We start from the raw sequence: 20,500 nt of genomic DNA on the forward strand, positions 1-20,500 counted from the left end.
ACGGAAACAATTTCCTAGCGTCCACCCTTTCCAAGCCATGTATTATCTTGTACGTCTCCATTAAGTCTCCCCTTAATCTTCTAAACTCCAATGAATACAATCCCAGGATCCTCAGCCATTCCTCATATGTTAGACTAACCATTCCAGGGATCATCCGTGTGAATCTCCGCTGGACACGTTCCAGTGCCAGTATGTCCTTCCTGAGGTGTGGGGACCAAAACTGGACACAGTACTCCAAATGGGGCCTAACCAGAGCTTTATAAAGTCTCAGTAGCACAACGGTGCTTTTATATTCCAACCCTCTTGAGATAAGTGACACCATTGCGTTCGCTTTCTTAATCACGGACTCAACCTGCATGTTGACCTTTAGAGAATCCTCGACTAGCACTCCCAGATCCCTTTGTACTTTGGCTTTACGAATTTTCTCACCGTTTAGAAAGTAGTCTGTGCTTTTATTCTTTTTGCCAAAGTGCAAGGGTAGTGCCAACAAACAAGGGTAGCGCTTACACCATTAATAGTAGAGCCTTGGGTAGTTTCGTAGAAGAGGGACTGAGGGGAGTAGTTACATAATTCTTTTAAATTTGTATCACATATAGACAAGGTGGCTAAAAAAGTATTTAGCGTGCTTGCATTCATTGTGAATAAAGGAGTTAGGAAGTCATGTTGAGGTTATACACAGAACATTGGTGAGACCTCTTCTGGAATACTATGTCTAGTTATAGGAAGATCATCATGCTGCTGGAAAGAATTCAGGTTTACCAGGATGCTGCCAGGTATGGAAGGTTTGAGTTATAAAGATAGGCTGGTTGGCTGGGACTTTTTTTCATTGGAGCATAGGAGATTGAGAGGCAATCTGATAGAAGATTATAAAATAAGGAGGTATAGATAGAGTTAATGGTCGTGGCTTTTCCTAAAATGGGAGATTTCAAGATAGGGGGCATATTTTTAAAAAGGTGAGAGGAGAGAAATTTAAAGACATGAAGCAAATTTTTGACAAAGCAGGTGGGCTTCCCATGTGGAATGAACTTCCTGAGAAAGTGGTGGATGTGGGTACAATTACAACATTTCAAAGACATTTGGATAAGCACGTGAATAGAAAGTTTTGGAGGGATATGAGCCAGGAGCAGGCAAGTAGGACTAGTTTGGGATTATGTTCAACATGGACTGGTTGGACCGAAGGATCTGTTTCAGTGTTCTATGACTATGAACTATAAAAGGTTTTCTTTTGCTTCAAACATTAGTTTTGCAATATGAATAAAAAAGTATATGCGTTTTCCAATGCTGCTATTTAATACTGAGATTCAACTTTAATTCTTTGACTGGCATTAGATCAGGCTGACAAATGTTTATAAAAAAAAATTTACCAATCCAATTTAACAGGATGCAGATAATAGGATTAAAATCTGAATTATGTGTGTTGGCATCAAGCACAGCTGTGTGTTTGATCAAGGAACCCCATTAATGAGAAGGAATGAGCAACTGAACTATTAACTGTCAAGAATCGATTCGCCAAGCCATGAAGTTGATAGCATCAAAAGAAACAGCAGTGAGTTTATGACAAACAAGTTGCCTTTGTAACAATAGTGACCATTTTCCTAAAGGAACTTCATTGATAGTAATGCACTCTAGGATATTCTGTAGTTATTAAAGATGTTAAGTAAATGTAAGTTTGTTTTTCTTTATTTACAGTTTGTGCATAAATGTAGTTTACATAAGAGTATCAGTTACAAGGAGATAATAATGTAGCATCCTTACTGAGGTCAGCAGTCAAATTACTATCATAAAGAAACTTCCAGAATTAACAGGAGAATCAATACATCACCCATTGCCCCTGCTGTTGCTGATTCACAGCAAAGCCCACTGCAGCATATTATAGTTAGAACTGCTAGAGAAGATAGGGTGAATTTTGAATGATTAAAATCAACACACCAGATACAGCTAGTCATCATTCTTATTGCTGCAAGATGATAATGGGCTACTGGATTCTTTACAGTCAGATAAAAACTTATAAAGTCAGTAAAATGGAATTAAAGACCAAGTCAACACTTTATCTGGAAACCATTAATCCAAACTTGTAACCAAAGACAAATTTACAAGATCTCCTGCAGAAAAGCAGCATGAAATAACAAGCACCAATTCAGTCATCCCTTCCCCAACTGTAAATCAGTGAATGTACAAAGTATTACACTTCCATTACTGAAGACATCAGCTTCACAACTTTTCAGAATAATTTCTCCTCAATAAACAAAAATGTTTCTGTCAAGAGAACAGTCCTCTTCATCCAGGAGAGAGCTTAAATATCCATTTCAAATTGAGCATCATCAGCTAGAAATTGAAAACAAGAGAAGATTAGTTGTTTGCTCTCGGTCTGAAGTCAGCCCTCAAGTCTTTAGCATCATTTGAATGGTTCAAAGACTTAAAAATGACAATTTCAAATGACAAAATAGGGGGCTGCATGAAATTGCTCAACTTTATGTTTTTTTTTTCCAAATGAAAGCTTCATTCACTTTGCTTAATCTTCCAAACATCATATTTGGGGAGCACAGACTTCCCAAACTGCATTTCCACAAATGGCATTTCCAGCTCAAAATTTTCACTTTGGTTCAGGTCAGATCATGTCTCCATCTCTGTAAATGGATAAATTTAACCTCAGAAATTCAAATACTGAATCTTAATTTTATTTTTATAGAATATCTTGTTTGAACAAAACCCTAAATGCTGGACATTGGATAGCACATTCTATTCCAAGCAATGCTCAAGCAGCTGATTTCAGCTCTGCTTAAATGAAACCTCTACAGCACATGAAACAACATGTTTTCTTTGGTTGATAAAGATAAGCAGTAGCATCATGTCCTCAGTTAAAATAGCAACTGTCAACAGCTTATATTTCATCAGCAGATTATTGGAAACCAAAATGAAAAACACTCAGCACATGCAAAAGCTTTGGGAACATCTTAAAGTGTACAAAGAGAAAACAACTGCTTTGCACATAGGTTTATCTTAATTGCACTAACATAAGCAAATGAAAATCACTGGCTGCAAGTTATTAGCTTTTGATTAGTTGGCAGGTTAAGAATTAAATGCATCACAGCAGTATTTAAGCCTGCATTGGTTGTGGTCACCCCAATATATTAGTGGTGTTTTCTTTAGAAAACAATGTTTTACATGCATGTGCATCAATTCTCTTTCACCTCTCCCTTCCCCACTCTGTTGGGTTTAGTGCACTGGAATTAATCATCCTCTGGTATCTCCTCCCACAAGTTGTTCTTCTTACTGAAACTTAACATTAAAGGCAGGAGATTTTCAAGGTCCTTGCACCTCTTAGGATGATCACTACATCACCATTAGGAAACCAGCCTAATTTCCGACCTACCTTTCTGATCATCATTCCAATCACACTGTAGTTTTTTTTTGAACCCGAGTGTTTTCCTCTATGACTAATTTGGAAACTATCCTGGAAGCGTCCTAGCCTCACTGAATACCGTTCTGGGTTGCAGGTATTTTTCACTAATCTGTTCAGGTATGTTTGGTGCAGGTAGGACTTGAATCTGAAACTTACTACTCTGGGTAGGGGCAGTCCAAGAGACTTTCATTCTGGATTGCACACTTGTCTTTTGAACCAGAGCACAAATTACAGCAATGATAAAATAATTACATTGATACTTTAGTTTTTATAATGACTTGGATACATTTAGTATGAGTACATTTTTAAAAAAAGTTCTTTTGCACAACAAATTGTTGAGACCTGTACTTTCTAGAAAGAAATTCCTGTCATAGAGATGTACAGCACAGAAACAGACCCTTCGGTCCAAGCCGTCCAGATATCCCAAACCAATCTAGTCCCACCTGCCAGTACCCAACCCATATCCCTCCAAACCCTTCCTATTCATATACCCATCCAAATGCCTTTTAAAATGTTGCAATACCAGCCTCCACCACATCTTCTGGCAGCCCATTCCACCACCCTCTGCCTGAAAAAATTGCTCCTTTGGTCCCTTTTACATCTTTCCCCTCTCACCCTAAACCTATGTCCCCTAGTTCTGAACTCCCCCACCCCAGGGAAAAGACTTTGTCTATTTATCCTATCCATGCCCCTCAATTTTGTAAACCTCTATAAGGTCACCCCTCAGCCTCCAACACTCCAGGGAAAACAGCCCCAGCCTGTTCAGCCTCTCTCTATAGCACAAATCCTCCGACCCTGGCAACATCTTTGTAAATCTTTTCTGAACCCTTTCAAGTTTCACAACATCTTTCCGATAGGAAGGAGACCAGAACTGCACGCAATAATCCAACAGTGGCCTAACCAATGTCCTGCACAGCCGTAACATGACCTCCCAACTCCTGTACTCAATACTCTGACCGATAAAGCCTTCTTCACTATCCTATCTATCTGCGACTCCACTTTCAAGGAGTTATGAATCTGTAATCCAAAGTCTCTTTTTTTCAGCAACAATCCCTCAGACCTTACCATTAAGTGTATAACTCCTGCTAAGATTTGCTAAACGGGAGAAAGTGTAATGAAGGACATAAATTTAATTTCTAGAGACATATGATGCTTACAAAAATCTGAACATGTTCTGTAATTTACTGAACAAAACAGCAAATGTTTTAGACGGTGACCAGGAATACTATAGTCAGATGCCAACAGGTGCTAATTAAAGCAATTCTGTTGTCTTCCTGACCATGCTCATCCTTCTTGGAACTTCATGTCTGAATCCTTCATTTCGGCTTTTGCCCATCACAGCACTGAGAATGTTCTGAGCAAAGCCACATAAACTTGAGTAAAAGAGTACCTCTTCAACCTTCCTGGACTGTCTGCAGCTTTTAATAGTGCTGACCACTCCATTCCATTCTAATGCCTGTCCACTGACTTCCAACTATGTGGGATAGCACTTACCTATTCTATTCTTATCTGTCTTGTAACAGGGAACTGGCTGCAAAGGCTTCTCTTCCCATGTCTGCACCATAACCTCTGGTGACCCCGAGGATTTGTCTTTGGAAACTCCCTATTTTTGATCTACATAATGTCCCTCAGTAATATCATTCTAAAACATAGCAGCAGTTTCCACGTGACCACTGACAACACCCTGTTTCACCTTAAATCCACCTCTCTTGACCCTTTCACTATCATTAAACTGTCACACTGATGGTCCAACATCCAATACTGGATAAACTGAAACTTCTGCAAAGGCACTCATGGCTGCTTTTCCAAGATCTACTCTCCATAAACTCAAGGTCATCCAAAACTGTAGTCTGCATCCTGCAGGTCTTTTCACCCCTAACCCCTAAGCTTGCTGACCTGCATTGGTTAAGCAACATTTCAATTTTTAAATTCACTTATAAATCCTTGCATGGTTTTGGCACACCCTATTGCTGGAGTGTCCATCAGCCTGACAACCTGTCAAGATATTTCTGCAAAACCAAAAGTACTGTGGTTGCCGAAAATCAGAAACAAAAGCAGAAGTTGCTGGATAAGCTCAGCAGGTCTGGCAGCATCTGTGAAAAGAAATCAGAGTTAAAAGTTTCAGGTGCAGTGATCCTTCCTTAGAACAGAATTTCTGCAATTCTGGTTTCTTAAGTGTTACTGATTTTCATCATTCCATCATTGGTGGCTGTGTCTTCAGCTACCAAAGCCCGAAAATGCTGTAAGTTCCTCCAGTCCAAACCCTACAAATTTGCTGCACTCCTCTACTTCGGACTTCTTGGGCATCCTGATTTTAATCGGATCATTATTTGTGGCTTGTCTTCAGCTGCAAAAGACTTGTGCTTATCAATCATCTCCACCTCTCTTTCCTTATTTAAGATGCTACTTCAAACCTAATTCTTTGACTAAATCTTTGGCCAACTGCACCAATATTTTCCTCAGTAGAATAGCATCAAACTTTGTTTTATAATGTTCCTGTGAAGTGCTTTGGGTCATTTTACAATGCTAAGGTGATATACAAGTACAAGTTGTTGTTGCTGTTGCTGTTCTTCTTGCATCAACATCCCATTTGAAGCAAAATGACCAGCTGTAGAATGAAAGTAGCAATATTAAAACCTTGATTGACTGTAATAAATCTGTTAAATTTTAACTGTAGTTGAGGTACAACGATCAGTTCTGAAATGTTTACTGCACAGGCTGCAGCTCACACACCCACTATAAATATCAACTTGCAGACTTTAACCTTTCCCCATGACTCTGTTAATCAAGCACTTCAAAACAAGGTTCCAAGTCATATGAAATCATTTGATACATGTGACTATCATGAGTGTAAAAACTACAAACAACCAATGATATGAATGAAATATGCCAGAGTATTAAAAAATTATCAATCTTAAAAACATATTTTATGTTTTAAGAACTTTCTGCACAAAACAGAATAGTGCAAAAGGAAAACTTTTCTTGTACAGCATTTCACTACCACTGGACTAAACTTACTCCAAGTCAGGCTGATCTCATAGCCCTGAACTCTCTTTTTTTTTTAAGTTTGTCTCCCACAGCCCACACTCCATACCAAGTCTTCATCAAGTTAATCTTTTCCATTAAACTGTGTTTCCTCAACCATTTTCCCACTAATCTGCTGGTCACATAGCTTTTTGTGATGTATGTTAGCTGATACTGTTAATGATTATCTCCCCTCAGGTACTGTAGTCATCTCCTTTAAACCTGCTATCAGCTTTCCATTCTTCAAAAACTCAAACCCTCAACTCCTTCGTTTTTGTACATTACTGCTCTCTCCCAGCCTCCCTCTCCTTTCTAAAGTCCACGATAGATGTGGTGTTATGGGGATAGAGTGAGGGATGTGGCTCTGGGTGGGATGCTCTTTGGAGGGTTCGTGCAGACTTCATGGGCCAAATGGCCTCTACCTACATGTTGTAGCCTCATAAATCCTTTGCCATCTTTCCTGGATCTTATCTAAATTCCTTCATTCAGATTTCCATCCTGTCAGAGTGGAAAATGCAGGTCTTGCCAAAGCACTAACGACAGCCCCAACAGGATTCAGACAAAGATGAAGTCTCTCCCTCTCCTTACTGTTCACAATGACCTTTGACCATCCTTCACCAATACCTCTTGACTTGCTGTCTTACTGGCTGAGACTCCTCTAACCAGCATTACGAACAATATCCACCGTTACCTCAGAGGACCCCCAAGGATTTGGTGGCACAGTAGCACAGAGTTTAGCACCGCTATCTCACAGCACCAAGGACCCAGGTTCAAAGGCTGAATCTGACTATAACCATATTTGATTCAGAGATGAGCTTCTGACCACAATGCATACCAAAATAATTGTTTTCTCATTCCTCAATTGCCTCGCCCCTCCCGAAGTCCGTATTGCCTGCAAGCCCCTGAACCGTCTCACGTATCTGCCCTCTAATTTTGGTCCTTCAACATTCCAATTTTAATCACTGCACCATGTTAAGTGCTTAAGGTTTGGAATTCCCTCCCTAAATCTCTCCACTTCTCTTGCTCTACAACAGTCCTTCAAATTTACTTCCCTTTCAAATTATGATCAGTGTTAAATTTAGTTTTAAAATGCTCCTGTGAGGCACCTTTGAATATTTTATTACACTTAAGGTGCTGCATAAATAAGTTTGGTTATTATTGAGTGGACTGAAATCTATTTGGGATCAGAGGCTTAGTTTACATTTATATTCCCCACATCCTTAAGATTCTAAATCTGCATCATAGTGCAGCCAAATTCTCTACATGTGACAACATTAAACCATGCAGAGGTTTGTTTGTTCTGGCAGAAGTCCATCCCACTAATTTTTTTTTTAATGTACTCCCATTCAGATTTTAAGTGGGTTGGGGGTCTGGGGTCAGCTATGCCAAGGCATGTTGGAGCTATGCTCAGAGCAAGTTTTGGTGTGGATTTTTTTTTCAGACATATTTTCATCCACAAACCGTTCCTCCTCTCACCATCCTCTGACTCTTCACAGAACAATCAAGCAAGCAACAGGATCTTTGGAGCAATCAGAGAATCAAGGATCACTTCACTGTGAATCCTTTTGGAGAGGTATGGTTGTAATTGTAAATTATATTTCTGTCTTTATGTCTCAGGTATAACTTTATGCACATAAATCATTCAAAACTAAATCACTGTCTTGTTTAGGTGATTTAGTTATTTACATGTAGACCCCTCAGATATTAATCATATTATGTAAGATTACAAGGAGGTTGATTTTAGCTTTTATTAATAGAGGAATCAAGTTCTGGAACCATGAGGTTATGCTACAGCTGTACAAAACTCTAATGCGGCCGCACTTGGAGTATTGTGTACAGTTCTGGTCACCGCATTATAAAGGAGTATGTGGAAGCTTTGGAGAGGGTGCAGAAGAGATTTACTAGGATGTTGCCTGGTATGGAGGGAAGGTCTTACGAGGAAAGGCTGAGGGACTTGAGGCTGTTTTAGTTAGAAAGAAGGTGGTTGAGAGGTGACTTAATAGAGACATATAAGATAATCAGAGGGTTAGATAGGGTGGACAGGGAGAGCCTTTTTCCAAGATTGGTGACGGCGAGCATGAGGGGGCATAGATTTAAATTGAAGGGTGATAGATATAGGACAGATGTCAGAGGTAGTTTCTTTACTCAGAGAGTAGTAAGGGTATGGAATGCTTTGCCTGCAACGGTAGGAGATTCGCCAACTTTAAGTCCATTTAAGTCGTCAATGGACAAGCATATGGACGTACATGGAATAGTATAGGTTAGATGGGCTTCAGATTGGTATGACAGGTCGGTGCAACATCGAGGGCCGAAGGGCCTGTACTGTGCTGTACTGTTCTTTGTTCTATGATTGAGTGGGCCAATAGGCTGAGGAGTGGCGGTTGGAGTTTAATTTGGATAAATGTGAGCAAGCATTACATTTTGGTAAAACAAACAGGGACAGGACTCATACAATTAAAAATATGGCCTTGGGTATGTTGTGGAACAGAGAGACCTTGGAGTTCAGGTACATAATACTTTGAAGTTTGCGTCACATATAGACAAGCTGAATAAGGCGGTGTTTGGCATGCTTGCTTTCATTGCTCAGACCTTATCAAGCTGGAGAGGGTTCAGAAAAGCTTTACCAGGATGTTGTTGGGAATGAAAGGTTTGAGTTATAGGGAGAGGCTCGAATGCTGGGACTTTTTCACTGGTACGTAGGTGTGTGAAAGGTGACCTTATAGAGGCTTTTAAAGTCATGAGGGGTATAGATAAGGTGTCTTTTGCCTATGGTCGGGGAATTCAAGACTAGGGGACATATTTTTAAGGTGAGGGCAGAAAGATTTAAAAAAGAAAGGAAGGGCAACTTTTTAAATACAGAAAGTGGTTCATGGTAGAATGAATTTTCAGAGGAAGTGGTAGATGCAGGCACAGTTACAACTTTTAAAAGGTATTTGCGTAAGTACATGAATGAGAGATTTGGAAGGATATGGGACAAGTTTAGTTTGGGATTATGGTCAGCATGGACTGGTTTGACCAAAGAGTCTGTTTCCGTGCCATATGACTAGTATTAAGGGTTTAGATGTAAAGGAATTTGTTAAGTGATACAAGAAATCTTTCTGATTCAGTATGTGGATATAGCTACGAGAGAAGGTGCGAAACTTGAGCTACTCTGAGGAAATAAGGCAGCGCAAGTGACTGAAGTTTCAGCTGGGAAGCACTTTGGGACCAGTGACCATAATTCTATTAGTTTTCAAATAGTGATGGAAAAGGATAGACAGGATCTGAAAGTTAAAGTTCTAAATTGGAGGGAGGCCAATTTTGATGGTATTAGGCAAAAATTTTGAAAAGTTGATTGGGTGCAGATGTTCGCGGGAAAAAGGATGGTTTAAAAAAGAGAAGTCTTCAAAAATGAGATAATGAGAGTCCAGAGACAGTATGTTCCTGTTGGGGCGAAAGGCAAGGCTGGTAGGGAATGCTGGATGACTAAAGAAATTGAGGTTTTGGTCAAGAAAAAGGAGGAAGCATATGTCAGGTATAGACAGCAGAGATCAAGGGGATCCTTAGAAGAGTGTAAAGGCAGTAAGAGTATACTTCAGAGGGATATCAGGAGGGCAAAAGGGGACATGAGACAGCTTTGATAAATAGGGTTAAGGTGAATCCAAAAGGGACTTTATTAATACATTAAGGACAAAAGTGTGACGAGGGAGGTAATTAGACCCCTCAAAGATCAGCAAGACAGCTTATGTGTGGAACTGCAGAAGGGAGAGATACTAAACGGGTATTTTTCAGCAGTTTACACTGTGGAGAAGGACATGGAAGATATAGAATGTGGGGAAATATAATGCAACATTGGTTATCCGAACACCAATTATCCAAAAAAGATCTCAATGTCGCGATGTTTGGGTAAACTAAGCAAGGGAACTACAGACCGGTGAGCCTGACATCACTGATGGACAAGTTGCTGAAGGGAATCCTGAGGGACAGGATTTACATGTATCTGGATAGGCAAGACAAGACTAATTAGGGATAGAGTTTGAGTTTTTGAAGAAATAACGAAGAGGATTGATGAGGCAGAGCAGTGGACGTGATCTAAATGAACTTCAGGAAGGCATTTAACAAGGTTCCTCATGGAATACTGGTTAGCAAGGTTAGATCATGACAAACACAGGGAGAACGAGCTATTCGAATAGAGAACTGGCTCGAAGATAGAAGACAGAGGGTGGTAGTGGAGGGTGGGTTTTCAGACTAGAGGCCTGTGACCAGTGGTGTGCCACAAGACACACTAGTTTGGTGTGGCCACAAGGTGCTGGGTCCACAGTATTTCATCATTTATATACAATGACATGGATGCGAATATAGGAGGTTATAGTTAGTAAGTTTGCAGATGACACCAAAATTGGAGGTGTAGTGGACAGTGAAGAAGGTTACCTCAGTACAATGGGATCTTGATCAGTTGGGTCAATGGGCTGAGAAGTGGAAAGTTAGAAAAGATGCGAGGTGCTGCATTTTGGAAAGGCAAATCAGAACAGGACTGATACACTTAATGCTAAAGGTCCTGGGTAGAGTTGCTGAACAGAGACCTTGGACTGCAGATTCAAAGTTCTTTCAAAGTAAAGTATCATGTAGATAGGACAGTGAAGAACGCATTTAGTATGCTTTCCTTTATTAGTCAGAGCATTGAGTATAGGAATTGGGAGGTCATGTTTCAGCTGTACAGGACATTGGTTAGGCCATTTTTAAAATAGTGCACGCAACTCTGGTCTACCTTCTCTAGGAAGGATATTGTGAAACTTGAAAGCATTCAGAAAAGATTTACAAGGATATTGCCAGGGCTGGAGGGTTTGAGTTTAATCGGGAGAGGCTGAATAGGCTGAAGCGTCAGAGGCTGAGGGATGACCTTAGAGGTTTATGAAATCATGAGTAGCATGGACAGGGTAAATAGACACGGTCTTCTCCCTTGATTGGAGGGAGTCCAGAACTTGACAGCATAGGTTTAGGGTGAGGGGGCAAAGATTTAAAAGGCTCCTAAGGGGCAACTTTTTCACAGTGGGCAGTATGTGTATGGAATGAGCTGCAACAACAGGCTCTGAAATGTGATTAATTTGGAGCTATTTTTGGATGATAGTCAGCGGCTTACTCTTTTAAAGGAATTGGAATGCAATTTGAAGTTTAGAGTCACATCTACTGAGTGGGCAGCCCAGTAAAAATACCATCCAACTTCGTAGAATACCAATTTAATTGATAACTCATACATGTTTAATATTTGTCTGACAATTCACAGTTTATACTGGTTTTTAAAAGTTTGATTTTGTTTTCTCCACAGGGATCTTAAGAGTGGAGAAAACAGCAAGGAGACAGGTCACGAAAATGAACTTAAGGGAAACATAAGCTAGGATTTTTCATACTCATGAAGAGAAGATTCAGGAAGAATCTTAAGATGGATACTAAACAGGATCAAAACAAACTCAACATAGACTTCCAAATTTGCTGAGATGTCAAGACATGATGACGTCAATTCTTGGTTGTGAAGTGCACAATTAAGACAAATCACAGGAAGCATTTGTTACAGACTAATTAGTAGCCACAACAGATTGCCAGGAAGACCTTCTCGAGATGATAACATTAGATTTAAATCAAAACTTAGCTAGATACTAGGTAGATAATAAGGCCGATATCTAACAAGACTGAAGTCAAATTGAGTGAAGAATGGTCATTTTATCTTGTAAAGGAAGGATCCAGTTATAGATTGCCTGGATGTGTAGATGACGTTAGATTTTACCATTTGTTGTTTTATACCATTCATCACTTCGTTTTTCTTTTGATAACCTTCAATAAGATTTCTTTTTCATTATAATTGAAGAAATAATAAGGTAAAATATTCTCTAAAGTTAATTGTGGCAAGAGTTTCAAAAAAATATTCTCCTACTGTTTGCCTCTAAACTCAAAAAGTTGATTTTAAGTTTTCTAAAGCCTTTTAAGAGATTCATTCTCACCTGGAGTTTCTTTCTCGGTCTCTGTTTCAAGTTCTTGGAGTTCTTCAACTTTGGCTAGAGTTGAATGCTGTGGCATAGTTACACCTGGGATCTGAGGAAGATAGGATGGTGGTGTCCGAGCAAGTGGAGAATTTCTGCATTCCATCAAGAATTTGCGACCATAGATAATCCGTGTACCTGGCATTAAACAGTGAAAATATTTAGTTTATTTTTTCTTTCATATTTGCTCACTTATTGAAATATTCTTCATGACATGGACAATCATACACCTTGAGAGATATACTTATTACCACAACTTTCCTGACTACGTATTCAATGGCAAAGGAGTCATTTCTTTAAAATCCGTAAACCTTGATTATGTGAAGCAACTCCTACAGATTATTTCATTCTTGCATCATTCAAAGACGCTGACACTAATAGCAAAGAGATGACTTTCAATGATGTCACAGCTTTTACAATGTCAAATTGGCCTAATGCCACTAAATTACTTCTTTAATTGCAGTATGTTATAGTAGCCGGCAAAATAGGAGGGGAGAAATAAATAACTACTTAGTCTGTTTCTGGTGTTGGCTGAGGGATGGATGTTCACTGGACAGGGGAAAGACTTGGCTCTCCTTAACAATGGTGCCAAAGATCTGGGGTCTTTGTTTAGTAGCTCAATAAAAAAAAAGCAACAAATCCAAAAATATAGCCGCTCCTACGTACTGTACTGAAAAATCAGTTTAGATTATTTCTTTCAGCACCAGAGACACTTGGACCCACATCTTTCTCATTCTGAAACTAATACTGAGCCACATTGATTCAAATAACCAAATAGTAGCCTCGATTTAGGTTTGAAATACAGAACAAGTATTGACCTTGAAACTTTCCAAGTCTATACATTCACGTCCTAACTATTAATTAAATTGAGAGACTGACTGGGCTTGCAAATATTGCAAAAAGAAACCTTAATGGATATAGTAGCTGTACATAATGTATCAAGTTTTGTATGTTCTTATTCAGAATTGAGAAGAAAGGTTTATGTAGTTTTTGGCTGGCATGCTGAAAGATGGTCCTTTTTCTTATTGCGTACAGTTGCAGTAGTTGTAGCAGAAAGACATGACAATGCACTGTATGCAAAAGCAATTATCCATAACTATATAAAACTGAAGAATATATCAAAAGGATTAGCAGTTGGGTGATTATCTAACAAATGAAATGCGCTTACAAATGCCAATTAGCTCAAGTATTGAGTATGGGTTCCAGCATATTTAGACAGTCCTGCTCCTGCACATGGTTGAACTTATACAATAGTTATAGCACAGAAGAGGGGTATTTGACCTATTGAGCCATGTCAGTTCTCTGGAAAGACAGCATAGCTGCCCCATTTCTGGTAGCTCTGAATTTGTTTTCCTTATCCAATTTCCTTTGAAAGCTAGGATTGAATCATCTTCAACATCCTCTCAAGTATTCCAACCCAACATGATTTGGTGCTTTTCAATCCTGTAAAATCACCTCAATTATGTCCTTTGGTTTTCAGCACTTCTAAAGGCAATAATCTGCCTTTCTGCTCTGTCTAAATCCCTAATGGTTATAAACACCTTTATCAAGTGTCTTCTCAAACGTCTTGTTTCCAAATGAAACAAACCCAGTTCATCCAATCAACTTACATAAATTACTAAACAATCACAAGCTGTACAAATGTGCATTAAAAACTAAAGCTCTGTGTTCCTTTTCTGTCTTCACTTTCAAGTTGCAATCAATATCAAAAGCTGCATATTAGAAAATGGGAGCATTGAACTGGAATACTTATATAGCTCTACAAAATGACAAGTTCAGCATACTGGCTGAAAGTGATGCGGAATGGAATATCAAACGTTATCACTGTCATGACATTTAAAAAGATTCCTTTGGGTGGTTCGGAGTGATATTTTAATTTAAATTACTTTTTTTAAATAATTGGACACAGTGTATTATAATGCACTGTTTTTGTGGGGACAAAATAGGAAAGAAGTAATAAGAGACTACTTAGCATGGTTCTGGTGTTGGCTAAGGGATGAACAGGAGGAAGATTTGAATTTCCTTAAAAAGGATGCCAAGGATTTGCAGTTTTTGTTTTGTAGGTCAATCAATAAAACAGCATACACAAAAATGTACAACTGCACAAAAAGGAATTTTATCAGAATTTCTTTCCCATTTCAGAACCAAAGGAACTGTGCACAACTTTGTCAATCACAAGTCACAATTATACTTTGATGCTGGTCTAAAACATTGGACCTTATACTTGGGAAAACTGTGCATTTTATATACAGGTTACCAGAAAATAATGCTCTTTAAAAATTTCACTGAGAAGCTTTTGTTTCTTGAAGATCACAAAATCTAAAATGCAATTGCGGGCCAACATCTGAAATGACTGAACTATCAAATGGCATGAAAACATTTATTGCCTTGTATTATTTCCTACCACATAACAATTTGCTTTTAAAGAAAGCTACTTTAGGTTACGACTATTAAGTGAACACATGCATATTCACTCACAAAAAGATGGAAAGAACAATCTCTTTCGTAAGAGTTTTTAAAAGATTCAATTTAATTTGATTAACTTTAAAAAATATGACATAAAACATGTTACAAATGCCTTGCTTGACGATGAGCCACCTTGTTGTTAACTGTCAGAAACAAGTAATGCAATTTATTTTCACTCCATTTAATAGGAAGGAAAAGCAACGAAAAGTGCTTGCATCATCCACATAGCTCATGAGATATGCCTTATCAGCACACATAAGAAAGACAAAGCCATGCATTTTAAATAGGGTGTTCCTACAGTCACATATATAATTCATGCCCTGAGTAAAAGAATGAACAACACAGGAGGATTAACAACCCAACATGGAACTGAACATTGCTCAAAACTGTCTGGCATTGTATGTTAAGTAGTCTGACCTCTCATAACATCATCTATCTTTTCATAAACTGTACAGTTTTTGCACAGAGTAATTGTGCAATGCCAGTGAGAACACAAAGTAAATGTTCTTTTTATTTTCACAGGCATTTCAGTGCCCTGACAGTCATGAACAGTAGAGTACACTGTAACCACAAGCTTGCAATTCCCAATAGCTGATAACTCAGTAGGTACACTTGCACATGAACAAGTTTCAGTTAACCCCAACTCATAAACTGAAAGTTAGGGAATATTATATTCTAGGAGTTAGAGCCATAAAACTTTAGCAGGTAACATGCCTTACATCAGAATACAACAATTGTCCTGACTTAATAGCATCAGTCACTACTAGACAAGAAAAAGAGAAAACTGCTTAACAATACCTAACACTTACAATTATAGCCACTTGATGATTTTACACTATCAATCTTTACAATAGACTTCCAAATACCAGTGACAACTGACAATTTTCAAATATTTCAAAAGTAAAATAAACCATTTGTGCCGTCATAAAAACAGCATTCAGTAAATACAATGAGGAGAACATCTGTTATTTAGTCTACCAAGAAAGCTTTAAAAAACTGCACTGGAAAATCAGATGTGAACAACTTCCAAGAAAGTGGGCACGGATACTTCCTCTAAAAACTTAGGTTTTAAAAACGAGTGATCAAAAAAAGTAACCTTTACATTGTATGTTTTATATAAATTTGATATTGGCATAGTTTTAGGACCCTCTTTTGCACATGTATTTAGAAACTAAATTATCTTGTCATAATTTCAATGTTTAGCAGGCTTGTGCTGTGTGCATTATTGATTAAAACATGGCACACATTGGAAAAACACAACTCGCTACCGAATTACTCCAATACGGACATTTTAAAAAAAATCAATTCTTTATCCTGCTGTAAGATGGGGTGGTAGTTGGAATAATGCTCAATTTGAGGTTTGATCTATATTCACTTAAATGATAATTACAAGTTACAATTTTCTGTGGTTATAAATTTCTATCTTTATTGTGGTTTGTGTCGGTTTTCTGTTTTTTTTTGCTTTAGGTTGAAGCAGTTAATCTTGTATTTCAATAATACTTATAAGTCTGAGAAAGTTAGTTTCTTCCTGCTTAATCTACCTAAAAGTCAGAACAATTCCTATTTCTTACTGCTGTGAAATAATAGGTCTCAAACTCAGACTAAGCAGAAATGTGGCCTGTAACTACAAACAGAATGCAATCCAAATGTTTATGTATAACAAAGATTGCATGGAGACAAAGTTACAGGGTACCGCACTGCAAAAAATTGTGGGTAACTTAAAATGTTTTGAAGTGAACTGCAAAATTGTACATTAAAATGCATTACCTGCTATAGCATATTATTCAGGTTCAATTACCAATAAGCAAATTCACATTGTGAAGAGAAAAATATTAACATCAACCTGAAACAACTATGTTGTGCCCACTGTCATTTTTCCTACGTTACACCATAGACTAGAATTCAAGAGCAATTCATCGTAGTTAATGAGTCTTTGGGGCATCCTAAAGATGTGCACGGTGCTAAATACACGCAAGGTTTTTTTTGCTATTATTCCTCACTTACATGTAACAGTTGTAAAAAAAGAGAAGTTTCAACTTATGTTATATTAACACAGAAACAAATAGAAACAGCTGAAAATTATGACATTGAATAAGAACATATGCCAATCAAGTGGGCTGCTTTGTTCTGGATGGTGTTAAGCTTGAGTGTTGTTGGAGCAGCATTCATCCAGCCAACTGGGGAGTATTCCATCACACTCCTGACTGGGGCCTGGTGGTTGGCTGTCAGGTTTTGGGAAACCAGGAGGAGAGTTACTGCAGAATTCCTACCCTCTGACTTGCTCTTGTAGCCACAGTATTTGCTTTGTCTACTCCAGTTCAGGTTCTGGTCAATGGTACTCCCCAGGACATTGATTTTTTTTGGGGGGGGAGTGGGGGGTAGCTTCAGTGATTGTAATACAGATTTTCTCTTGTTGGAGATGAAGATTTATAAATGTAAATATTTACCCCTTAATCTGCAATCTATCTTGATCAAATGAAAAAAGTTTAACATTTTTGTATTTTATTTATGTAAACCTGCATTTTAGCCTCTCAAAATCTCAACAGCCTTCTTATAGTATATTAACATAACACATTTTGCCCCAGTATGTGTGTGCACTACAACTTCAAACCCAATAAACAGGAACATGTTATTTCCTGCTCATTTCATTTTCCTTTGGTTCCCATTTGGACAAGTGGGTTGTTCACAAGAATCTAACAAATCCAAAAATAATATAAACTTGAATGGCCTGTTTCAAATTATTCAAAATGCAATAGTTAGAATAAGAGCGAAATTTAATATTGTAATCTAATTCTCATTATCTACATTCCTAGGGAACATGATGATGATATTGTGCTTTGTCCCAGACATTTTCCTGCATGACTCTAACTCGCACCATCAAGCAGTCATTACAACATATGGATCCAAAACAACTCCATTTGTAAAGTTTGCACAAGTTACAACAAGGTTTTCAAATACTCCTGAATTCACTCTGAATAAGACAGTATAGTGATATTACTATACTGCAATTCCACTTATTGTGCATGAGAGATCCAGTAACATAAATTTTGTCCAGGATCTTGCCAAGCTTCTTGAGTATTGTTGGAGCTGCACTCATCCAGGCAAGTGGGGAGTATTCCATCATTTTGGTGACTTGCGCCTTATGGAAAGGGAGCCAGGCGAGTTACTCACTGCAGCATTCCTAGTTTTTGGCCTGCTCTTGTAGCCACAGTACATGTATGTCTAGTCCAGGTCAGCTTCTGGTCAATGATAAACTCCAGATGTTGATAGTGGGGATTCAGTGAAGTGGTAATGCCATTGAAAATCAAGGGGTAATAGTTAGATTCTCTCGGTAAAAATACATTTACATATGCAACCATTTGTATCACCTTAATCTGCCTTCATTACGTTCCACGGTAATGGTTTCGAAATAAAGCTCACATTAAAATTCTCCTCTGCGCTTCCAGCCTGTTTAGCATAAAGCCTGTTGATCAAAGTTCGATCCGATCTCCTGAACTAACTTCACTCCAGCACTGAACAAAATAATTGCTACTCTAATTTTATTTAGATGTTTACACACGACCACCGGAATATCACTCGTTCTAATACTGCAGCTCCAAAAACTAGCTGATTGGAAGTGTACAAAAAGTGAATCGACTTCCCTTCCAATGTTCACTAATTTTTTTTCCTGAATTTTTCCTAGCTTCGAATAATTCAGTATTCAGGTACGGGATAGTAGCACTGAAAGAAAAAGACATTTATTTTCTACCGAAGAAGATGCTCCTTATCGTGTTTAAATGCAATGAGAAAAGGCTTTTCAGTTCGAGTTACAGACCTACTCTCAAAAAAACAAAGTTTGCATCATGCTTGAAAATGTTTACGCGCTGACTGATCTGACATGTGATACGGCGCGACGCATGGCAATGGGCGAGGAGAGCTCGAACTTACCAACACTGCACAAGTCACACAAATCCTGAATTTAACTAATTAATTTTAGCTAAACTGCACAGATTTAAGCTACACCAGAAGCACGGCAAGTGCAAGATCGATTGAACTTTTATTTCGTCCTTTTCTCGCACCAGGTTAGAGTAAGGATGGCAAGATTAAATAGAAACTCACGTCTTAAAACACTCGTTTCAAACCCTGGTGAACATTTACTCAATCGGCAACAACAGATAACAAATGCCCGTCTAGCAGCAGACTGTCCGTGCCGCTGCCGTATCACTTTGCTACATTACCTCCGGGGGTGGTGGAGAACAAGGTGCCGCCCGGTGTACTGCTGTACAAGTCAGGCAGTTGGGACAAATCCTTAACCAGAACTTTGGTGGGGATCGGGCAGCTTTTGCTTGCATGGCAATTTGTAGACATGGCAACCTTTTTTTTGGATGGTTTTTCCCCTGGGGAAAAAAAAAGTCACAAAAATAAAAATAACACTGCCAAAAGTTAGGAGAGACGCACAGCTAAAGACGTGCACAACAGCATAACCTACAGAGTTCTGGTTTCGTCTGCTGCGGTCTAACCACGTGTGGCTCGGTTCAGTGTCGATAAACGACGGACATGACGCCAATTGACAGACAGCAGCTTACAGTGTGTGCAAAAACAGTTCCGAGAAAGGCCTTCAACTGATCACATGATGCGCCGAGCCTCTCCCATATTAAATGCATAAATATTTACCAAAACACTTTTGTGCGAACTTGAGATTCAACACCAATGGCACATTACAGGCAAGGTCTCCTTTAAAAGCGCTTATATTAAATCAGTATTAGTATAATTTGCAAATGGAAGGAATGCAGACGTGCACTCATTTGGGATCGCAGGGTCATTTGAAATCCTATCCCTGCCCTGAGTTGTCACAGCAAAGGGTGCCACGCTCCGTTTTACAAGCCGTGGATTAAGTCAACAAACAAACAAGTAAAAAATCTTTTGGCCAGAGTACTGGTGTTTGCTTCTAACAAATGAGGAAGGCAGTAGGAAACAATCACATATACTCTTAATTATATTGTTTTTCCTCTTGAAAACTGAGTGGTTTCTTAGAAACAAAAGACGACCTCCGTCAAGCTCAGACGGTCTCCAACTTCAAACTACTGTCACCTGCGTTATGAAGAGTTTTATAAAGATTTGAATCTCTAAACTAACATTGTCATTATATGTTGAAGGGATTGGCAAAATCAACATTGGTTGCTCATCTCTAGTTCATCTAGAAAAGAGTGGATGTCCTGCCACCTTAAATTATTGCAAACAGTGGCGCTTCGATGCATCTGCTGTGTTGCCCTTCCACGTGGTACAGGTTGTTGGAGCTGCATTTATACAGGGAGCTGGAGATATTTCATCACATGCCTGCTCTGAAGAGTCAGGTTGCAAGTTACTGCAGAATGTCCAGCCTCCGACCTGCTCGTACAGCCACGATATTTTCAGAATGGTTCCAATTCAGTTTCTGTTGAAGGGTACACCGGAGGTCGTTGATAGTTGGAGATTTGGTAATGAACAAAATAAGAGGTGGCCACTGCCTGGCATGAGTAGCAAGAAACGTTCATGCTATACGTTAGAATGGACATGGACTGCTTCAGCATTTAAAGGATCAGTAATGGCACTGAACATCCTGAGCACTGACTGG

At 38.8% G+C, this 20,500-nt stretch overlaps 1 protein-coding gene across 2 annotated transcripts; it reads right to left on the reverse strand.

Moving 5' to 3' along the window:
• Positions 1–1,658: 1,658 nt before the first annotated feature.
• Positions 1,659–19,499, reverse strand: LOC140492086 (eukaryotic translation initiation factor 4E-binding protein 3-like). Of its 2 annotated transcripts, XM_072590794.1 has the most exons (4): positions 19,376–19,499; positions 19,125–19,283; positions 12,403–12,579; positions 1,659–2,325 (listed from the first exon to the last, which is right to left on the reverse strand). In XM_072590794.1, the coding sequence occupies exons 2-4, from the start codon at positions 19,252–19,254 to the stop codon at positions 2,294–2,296; spliced, it is 339 nt and encodes a 112-aa protein (XP_072446895.1). In that variant the 5' UTR covers positions 19,255–19,283; positions 19,376–19,499; the 3' UTR covers positions 1,659–2,293. The 2 variants fall into 2 exon arrangements, with proteins under 2 accessions (XP_072446895.1, XP_072446894.1); XM_072590793.1 differs by lacking the exon at positions 19,376–19,499 and having other exon boundaries at positions 19,125–19,369.
• Between the last annotated feature and the right edge of the window lie 1,001 nt (positions 19,500–20,500).

Source organism: Chiloscyllium punctatum, chromosome 20 (assembly GCF_047496795.1).
Source record: "Chiloscyllium punctatum isolate Juve2018m chromosome 20, sChiPun1.3, whole genome shotgun sequence".
In the NCBI taxonomy this organism is placed as follows: domain Eukaryota; kingdom Metazoa; phylum Chordata; class Chondrichthyes; order Orectolobiformes; family Hemiscylliidae; genus Chiloscyllium; species Chiloscyllium punctatum.